Below are 9,030 nucleotides of genomic sequence, written 5' to 3' on the forward strand. Positions count from 1 at the left end.
GCCGGCTGCTGGCTGTGCCTGCTCAAGTGTTTTTCATCACACATTCAGTGCAGCGTGTAAATACCTTTACTAGCAGGTTGCAAGGAAGATGTGCTTGTCCAAAAGGCCATTGGATTAGATTTAAAAAAGGCTAAAATTAAATCCTAGAAAATAAATGGCGTGGAGAGAAATGTTTAACTGAAATTTTCAAGGGGGTAAAACAAACCTTATTCCTATCCATGTTCTGGAAGCATTCCACAGTTACACATCACAGTAGGAAAATTCACACTGAATGCTACACAAGCTTATTCAACCCCTATGAATAAACTGCAGTCAACACCTCTAGCATCTCACTTAGTGTATTACAGTTAAGAAACAGTCTGCCTTCATACGACAGAGACTGCTATAGATATTAAAACGCACCATCTGGTGAAACAGCCCTGCAACTGTAGGAAGCAGAGCATGAAGTCCTCTATCAGTACAACGCCAGCAAATCCCTGTCATTGCACAAAGATACCTGAGCACATTACGGTGAACACATGGCAGCCACTGCTTCTGCAAGCTCAGCCTTCAGCTAGTATCAGAGCCTGTGTAACTGAGGATGTAATCACAGGATCTCTTTTCAAGCTAAGAAAAGCTAGACTGTGCATCAGGAATTGCACAGACCATTCATGGAAGTCTTCAAGCAAATGTACTGCGTGTAGTTTCAGAATACCCATCCACACAGCCATAGAGATAACTGAGTTTAAGCTTAAGCACAAGTGCTGTTCTATAGCTTACCAGTCAGAGCGAGGCCTGTGCACATACATTACCAGTTCAACTCAAAAAATGCACTTTCAGCACTTAACCCTGACATTTTCAACACCTCATCGAGATTCCGAAATCCTACCGGCAATTCTCTCTCACTACAGAGTAACACCAAATCCTGTACAAGGCATGTTTGTATCTTTATGTGCAAATAACCTGCAACCTGAATATTCACTCAAGCTGAAAGTCTAGAATTTGAAGATTCACATATGGGCATTAGAACTGAAAGGAACTACATATTATTAAGACAGAAGAAATAACACAATGACTGCCATTAACGAGTTGCACACTTGAATAAGCTCCTTGTTCAATTAACACTCACCTTTTTCCAGAATTTTAAATGAGAAGTTGGAGGGTCCATCCCGTGCTGAGGGAGCCACATTGGATGCCTTGCTGCCCAAAGGTTTCTGAGATGCACTGCAGCTTTTGGATGGTTCAGCTACTCCCACTTTTTTCTGTTCTGCTTTCTGAGATGCTGAAATATCATCTGTGCTTTTTCTTGGAGGATTAAAGCTGAATCCAAAGAGGGAACCGGTGGCTGAAGTATTTCCAAATGTGAATGTCTTTGACTTCTCATTACTGAAAATGCTCTTGACAGATTCAGATCCAAATACAAACTTTGGAGGAGAAACCACTGTTTTGGGTGGCGTTTCAGAGGTACTTCTCGATACCTCTAAAGCTTCTACAACAGTGTCAGAAGTATCATCACCATGGCTGAGGTCAGTTCTTTCCCTGGTAGTTTCTTCCAGTACAGCTACAGCGTTCTTACCACAAGGAGATTCTTTTGCTGTATTGGTACGAGAAACGTGAGGCGTTATCAATGTGCCTTTCTCTTGGGCTTGCTTTGCTTCATCAAAAGTTTGCTTAAACGAGTCTGCAACATCCTGCAGTTTGAACCGCACTGCCAGCAGCTCTACTTTCCTTTCCCCGTCTGCAAAATCGCATGCGGTCCACACCCATACTCTGTCAGATCCTTTCATTTGTTGCATATTCATATCTGGCGTTATTCTGTGGTTGGCACAGAGTTTTAGTACCTGATCCCTTCTCATTACTATACGTGCTTGTTTGCTGTCATAGTTCTGCAGTATCTTGATATCCCCAATACCTCTCTCCTTCCATTGGTTTGTGTCTTTATCGTATCTATAGAGTTTAGCTCTATGACTGAAGACAACTTGCTCATTTTCCTCGCCACTAGTCACTTCCACAAGGTCAGGCAGAGGTACTACAGGTTCGAAGTACTGCCCATCTCTCTCCTCCTCTTGAGTAAGATCAGAATCTTCATCCGTGCCCACAGATGTTCCACTCTGGTTCTGCTTGGCAGGAGATTTGGATGGACTCAAGGCAGATTTAAAGCTGAAATTGAAGCCTGCTGTAGACTCTCCAAATCTAAACAGATTTTTCCTTACAGGGCTGCTTGCAAGAGGTGATGCATACACAGAGCTACTTAAGCTGTCATCCAATGCTTCCTCACGCAGCTCACAGTTGCTCCACTCCACAGCAGGCCCAGTACCTTCAGCGTGTGGCTCTGTAACAGAATCAGAAGTGCCACCAGCACAGGCAGAGTTTACGTTTTCTTCTTCTGCTAGTTTAGTTTTGTCATCCGTCAGAAACGTTTTGAGATCTTTTAAGCCGGTCTTCATTTCTTCTGCTTTCTGTATAAGCTGAGCTGTCCTGCCCGTATCGACGAGTTTATGGGGTGTCTGCAGTGGTATATCTAGCAGTAGCTTCTGACACTCTTCAAACTTCTGTTTGAACTCCTCAGCCTGCTCTGGTGTTTTGAACTTCGCTGCCAGCTGTTCCAGCTTTGCATCACCATCAGAGAAGTCACTGGCCATCCACATCCATGCTTTGTCTGAGCCCGACAGCTGTTTCAAGTTCATAGTTGTTGTGATCCAGTGATTTGCACATACCTTCAGTACCTGCTCGCGTCGCATGAGTATCCTTACTTTGCCATTCACTTCATTTTTAAGAATCTTCAGGTTGCCCACCCCACGTTCTTTCCACTGGCTTGTTTCTGGATCAAACCTGAATAGCTTCACTCTTTGGGAGTACAGCACTTTCTCATCCTCCTCTCCTGTAAACGGCTCTACTTTTTCAGGCATCTGAACTATCGGTTCAAAATGAATATCATCACTGTCCTCAGTCTTGTACACATCGTCATCCTTCTCACCAAGATCAGCAGAGGTGCTTGCTCTGTGACCAGTCTGAGAAACCTTTGAAGAAAACAGCTGTTCACCTGCACCTGAGAAGCCTTCAAAGTTAGGATCTTTTTTGCCAAACTGAAAGCCTTCACTGGGGGTACTTTTTGCAAGATCAGCAAAAGTAAAAGTACTACTGCTGTTCTGGCCAAAAGTAAACTCACCCTTGTCCTTGTCTGCTGTTTCCTCAGATTGGAGTGTAACTCCACTACTTGAAGGCAGTTCATTTTTGTCTTTTTCGTCAATGTTTTTCAAGTCTGTTGTACACTCCTTGGGTGGATCATCTTTCTTACTAGTATTTTTATTGGATTCCTGTATGCCAAATTTAAATCCACCTGGAGGCATCAACATTGAAAAGTTAAATCCTTCCTTTGCAGGTTTTGCTTCAGCATCTCCAAGATTCTGAAATGTAAATGCTGGTGTTTTCCCTTGATCAGCATGACCAAACTTAAAGCTTTTTCCTAAGAATTCACACTTAAAACCCGTTCCCAGTTGTCCTCCAACAGGTTCAGATGATTTACTTTTCAAGTCAGAAGTCAACAACGAAACATCACTGGTAGGCTTACTAGATGGATTTGGTGTTTGGCAAGATACACAAGCTGGTGAGGAACCTTCGTTCCTTACAAAACAAGTATTACAATCCCACTGTCCTTCCTTTTTAGCAAAAAGCTCTGCAAATGCATTCTTCTGAGGTTTACTTGCCTCAGTAGCAGATCCAAAGCTGGGAGCAGGAAGCGCCTGAACAGCAGATACTGGCACATGTGGTTGACCTTGAGAGTTAGGACTGTGACAAGAACGACAGTTTTCATCATTTGCTTTGCTCTGGGTGAGGCGTACAGAGCAGTTCCACTGACCTTTCAGTGAAAAAGCAGTTCCCAACTCATTCTGAGTGGTCTTTGGAGCATCTAGTCGTTCCAGTTTAAAGGAAAATTGTTGAGGAGATACTTCTGAATTAGTTTTGCTTGGATTCTGGCAGGCAACACTTTTTGTGGCAGTGGGTTCATTTCTGACTGAACAGATACTACAGTCCCATTGACCTTCCTTTTTAGCAAAGGCAGATCCTAATTTGTCCTGTGTGGCACTACTGCTGGCTTTGAAACTTGCAGCAGATTCACTTACCGGGATGCCATGTGTGTCCCACACGTCTGGATTTGGGCTTTGGCATGAGACACAGTTCTTAGCAGTTGCTTCGTTTGGAACTAAACATACTTTACACTCCCACTGATTCTTCTTCAAGGGAGACTGTCCAAATCCACCAGAGGAATAGGTTTGTATGGCTTCCTTTCCAAATGAAAAAGTGGCAGGGGCAGTTGACGTTGATGTAAAACTGCCTTTGCTGTCAGATTCGCTGGTCACACTATCTTTTGAGAACCGAAATACGGAGTTCAAGATCCCTAATGTTGACCCGCAAGACTCCTTGGTATCTTGACTTGTTGCCTCTTTAGCAGTTCCAGTGCTCCGAGTCAAGGATGCATCAGCACTTGATCCTGATGTTTTTAACATATTCTGACACTCCTCAAACTTACTTTTGAAAAGCATTGCTTCCTCTGGTGTTTTAAATCGAATTGCCAGCTGTTCTGGCTTTGGCAGCTCATCTGCATAATCTAAAGCATGCCATACAAATGATCTATCTGATCCAGCATTTGGAGTTAATTTCATATCAGTATTTATGTAGTGATTTGCACAGATTTTTAGTACTTGGTCCCTTCTCATTAAGAGACGGAATTTGCCAGATACTTTGTGTTTCAGTATTTTCACATTTCCAATACCTCTTTCTTTCCACTCTTTAGATTCTGCATCAAACCGGAACAGTTTAGCTCTGTTGCAGAAGAACTCTTCTTCATCTTCCTCGCCTGTCTTTACTTCAATCTTGTCAGGGAGTGGCACCACAGGTTCAAAATGAGGTCCATCATCATCCTCATCACCACCATGGGTGCTTCCTCCCTCTGTTTCATGACTTCTATTGGCCAAGTCAGAATTTGAAGTCATAAATAATTGCTTGCTTGGTTCTTGGAAGTTAAACATTTCACTCTTCTCAAAAGACAGGTTTTTATGCGCATTTTGTCCCACGCTGTCTGTAAGAGAGACACCTGAAGTATGCTTATTACTGAAACTGAAGACATTTCTTTGGCCACTTGCATGACTGTTAACTCCTTTTTGTTCAATGCACCTCTCATCTTGTAAAGGTTTGTCTGATGTTAAAAGCTTCAAAAGGCGTTCACTGCTGTTAAAAGCTCCATTAGCAGGCTGTGTGGCAGCTAAAGGAGAAGAAAAGGTGAAGTCCCCATCATTAGATTTGAAGTTAGGGTTGAATTTAAAAGTTGTTGGCTGAGGCGGCTTCGACCCTTCAGCTGCTCCCGGCTGCCCAAATTTAGCTTTTGAAAATTCTACCCCTTTGGATTCTGCAGGTTTTAAAGTCGTGGGTGCAACCGAAGGTTTTGTAAAATAGCCTGGTTCAGGTAGTGGTGGATTGGTGCTCGCCTGTGGAACACCGTAGTTGTAGTAATCATCGCCTCCACGAGGTGAAATGATTCCAGCAGCAGGAGCATCAAAACGCAAAGGTGTAGCATAGATGTCTTGAGGAAACACACCGGCACAAGTGTTCTGCAGAGGTGGGGTGTGGATCGGTTGTTGATAAGCATATATATGTTGCTGAGGTGCAAGTCTGTTCATGCCGTAGACAGGCGCCTGAAGAACAAACACAATCACTTCATTGTGGAAAAGGAGAAAAAGGTCTCAGGCTGCTAAAGCCCACCCAACATGTACTCTTAATAACAAGGTGAGCTTTACAATTACATTTTGACTCTAATCCGTTTAAACTAAAATCGTATGTTCAAAACTTGAATGGTATCTGAAAACGTGGACTGAAGGGAAGCGCAAGCTGAATGGACTCATTATTGCTACTAGAAAACAAACAAAACATAGAGTAAAAACCACCAAGTTCCCATGCTGTTTTGGGGAAAAGAACATCACAGACACAGAGCAGAGAACATATATACGGCACGTTAAAAACATTTGGCTGGCCGTTTCTCCCAAACCACGCATCACAAACAATAGCTGATAATGGATCTTTCTGCCTGTCTCCAGCAGAGCTCAAGTTTACTAAATGCCACCTAGGGAACTGCAGTACTTCTATCCAACTACACCCAGAATCAAAACCAGTTGTTTTCAATAAGTCAGTCGAAATTGCTTGAGCAGATACATTTGTCCTCACCTTTGTTGGTGTTACATTGGTTGCAGCAGTTCTTAGAAGATACTGTGAGTTATAAGCAGGTGACTGGCTATAGTACACAGATGGGCCAGTGGTAGCAACTGAAAATGAACACCAAGAAAAGAATTTATATCCAATTTGTGCTACTGATTTCAATTAACATCCCCCGAGGATCAGTTCTGCTCATTCGGCAAACAACACTGCAGAAAGATTTTAACAAGTCTTACTCGGTACAACTAAGTGTCTAATCAAAATTCAGCATCAACTTACCCGTTAAAGGAGCTTCATGAAGATTTTGTGCTCTCTGATAACCATCTGGCATAGGATCAGTTCCATAGCTTTCAGCAGGCCACCGATGAGATGATACACTTACGTTGGAACTGTTGAGTTTCATTTCCTGCATTTCATTCTATTCAAGAAGCGTTTCAGTTAAGAGAGTATAAACGTATTACACAGCTATTTGAAGGAAACCTAAGGAATGATCCCTACTCCCCTGTTATTTAAAAGCATCTTCAAGGTCTGAGACAAAAAAAAAAGTTAACTGCTGCAATAATCCACCACCTGCCTATGGTGTACACAACTGAGATTGTTCCCTGAAGCCAGAAATAAAAAACCCAGAACCAAAGAGGACAAGAGCTAAGCTGAAGAAAGCAAAACTATCTGAACAGGCAGTCCCTAGAAGCATTACCTCCTCCAAAGTTGTTTACCTTTAAAGCTTCCACTTGCTGACAGAGCATCTGAAGTAAGGACTTAAGATCTTCTGCCCACTGAGGAAGAGTTTTAGGAGAAAACTGGAAAAAAACAAAGCTTATTATAGAACTTCAGTTTTTTATACAAATGTAACACATCCCTAGAAGAGTAATTGGCTAATATACCTTGTAGGTAGATAATTTCTTAGGTGATGGAATGGAATGTTTTACTTCCAGATGTGCAGCTTGTGAGATGTTTCCGGAGGCAAAACTTTCCTCTTCATCATTCTCCCCAAGCTCCTGGCTCACTGCATTCAGCATTTCCGTTACAGTTTCCATAGATACTGGCAGCTAAAAATTTGAAACACAAGTCATGATTGCAATTCTTGATCTGAGGAAGAGACTGTGTTCTGATCTATGGCTGAACAGTACACAAGGCTTTCACTACAGAAATTCTAGGCTTTTTTTGTTGTTCTTTCCTTCGCAGGAAAGCCCTACATCTGTTACAATTAAGGTAAGAGGACAGTTCACACAAGCATTAATTCTATTTGGAAACTATCAACCTCACAAAGACAGTGAGCACAAGCTATTTGTTTACACAAAAGCCATCAGAGAACATCTACAGAGAATCAAAAACATTTCATAATCCGATACCTTCACAGAATCTTCCCAGGATACACCACATAATGGAGTAAAGACATTTATTTGGCTTGATGAAACACCATAAGCCTAACTGGTCATGAAGCAAAATCTGTTTTGAGAAGTCTGACTTGAAAGCAAATTGTCTCATTTTGCACCAGTAAGCTAAACCACTCCATCTCTCCAAACAAGATGTTAAGCAGGAATTACTTACTTTGTCAGCTACTGATGGATCAGAGGAGCTTTCATCGATGATCTTCATCAGGTAATGCTTTCTTTTAAGAAGATAGGTTTTGTGCTCTTCTTGTTCTTCTGGCAACATATCATCGCTCTCAATCTCCTCTGCCTTTCTTTGGCAAAGCTACGCAACAGTACATTGATTAATAAGAATTGGTCAGAATGCAAGCAAAAGAAAAGCATTTTCAGGTAATGCAATTTACAGACTTACTATGGCAAGATTCCAGTATGAAACCACGTTCTTAATAGCTTCAAATGCTAATAAAGCATCATCGGTTTTGCCTTCAACCGCGTCCAACATTGCAAATGCTATATGTGCCTCTTCTTCATAGGCTGCAACCTGAAAGACCTACAGCCAAAGCAAAAGACAACTCACACGTAATGTGTATGTGGACACTTGGAACAGTCAGTAACTGTAAACATCTAGTAAGCAATCAGACAGGAGGAGGTTAATAATATTACTAGTTTTCCTGCGATACAGAAAAACAGCTTTTCCATAAAGCTGGTACTAAGGGAGTTCAGTGCCTTCCACTCTGATAGTTTTAAAGCTGAATAGTTCCACAGACAGATACTACCAAATCTTAGCATTAGCAATACAATGACAAAAAAAACAAACCCTAACAACACACAAAACCAACCGAACCACAAAAAGAAAACAACAAAAAAACACTATAAAAAACCCACAACCAATTTACGTGTAAGATTGTGACATAAAACCCCTCTTACTCTCATCTTGGAATGATCAATCTGTACCTGAATGTCCACACTATGGAAATGGTTGAACAGAGGATCAGTAGGCTCAGGAATACTTTTGTGCTTTTTGATCATTTTCAAAGCAAGCAAAGTTTTCTTCCAGTAGTAGGCACTTCTTCCAATATATTCTTTCTGGTCGTAGAAGGAGGTAAGGCTAGTGCCCTGTTGGAGAAATTGAAACTATTGCAGAAAATGCAAATAAAATGTTATTCACGCTTTTTTATTCATACTTTTTCTTCTCTGATGCAGTTGTTTTCTTGACAAGTTTCAAGAATTTTTCTCTGATGCTTGTGATGTATTTCAGGAAGTCACAGAAAGTAACACACAGGTAGAAAATACATCATTTTTAACTGCGTTGTTAAGAGAGTAGTGAGGGAGAGAGAACTTGTCAGATAAATTAGTTGCTCTAGTCCTCCTATCAAAATTAGCAGCAGCTCTCAATACTACATTCTCATCTGATTTTATTTGGCCAGTTCAGTTTGCAGAATTAGAGAAAAACAGATGGTACTTATTCACA

The 9,030-nt window shown here is 41.5% G+C and overlaps 1 protein-coding gene across 1 annotated transcript; it reads right to left on the reverse strand.

Annotated features, from left to right (window-relative positions):
- Positions 1-1,077: 1,077 nt before the first annotated feature.
- LOC122191026 (E3 SUMO-protein ligase RanBP2-like) lies at positions 1,078-8,678 on the reverse strand. The gene is made up of 8 exons (XM_042891215.1): positions 8,514-8,678; positions 7,972-8,109; positions 7,738-7,884; positions 7,071-7,235; positions 6,903-6,986; positions 6,466-6,604; positions 6,199-6,296; positions 1,078-5,672 (listed from the first exon to the last, which is right to left on the reverse strand). Exons 1-8 carry the CDS (start codon positions 8,586-8,588, stop codon positions 1,098-1,100), a joined length of 5,421 nt encoding a protein of 1,806 aa, XP_042747149.1. The 5' UTR covers positions 8,589-8,678; the 3' UTR covers positions 1,078-1,097.
- Between the last annotated feature and the right edge of the window lie 352 nt (positions 8,679-9,030).

The sequence above is a fragment of the Lagopus leucura genome, unplaced genomic scaffold (genome assembly GCF_019238085.1).
Source record: "Lagopus leucura isolate 7727_CA_CO unplaced genomic scaffold, USGS_WTPT01 60218-0_obj-0_obj, whole genome shotgun sequence".
Taxonomy (NCBI): Eukaryota; Metazoa; Chordata; class Aves; order Galliformes; family Phasianidae; genus Lagopus; species Lagopus leucura.

Bases quoted from the DNA above. Each gene is read 5' to 3' on its own strand.
- LOC122191026 (XM_042891215.1), bottom strand. From the start codon at position 8,588: ATGATCAAAAAGCACAAAAGTATTCCTGAGCCTACTGATCCTCTGTTC. The intron at 7,236-7,737 runs GTAAGTAATTCC...TCAAATTTTTAG, and splicing joins ATCCATCAGTAGCTGACAAA to CTGCCAGTATCTATGGAAAC. The intron at 6,605-6,902 runs GTAAACAACTTT...CTTCTTGAATAG, and splicing joins AGCAAGTGGAAGCTTTAAAG to AATGAAATGCAGGAAATGAA.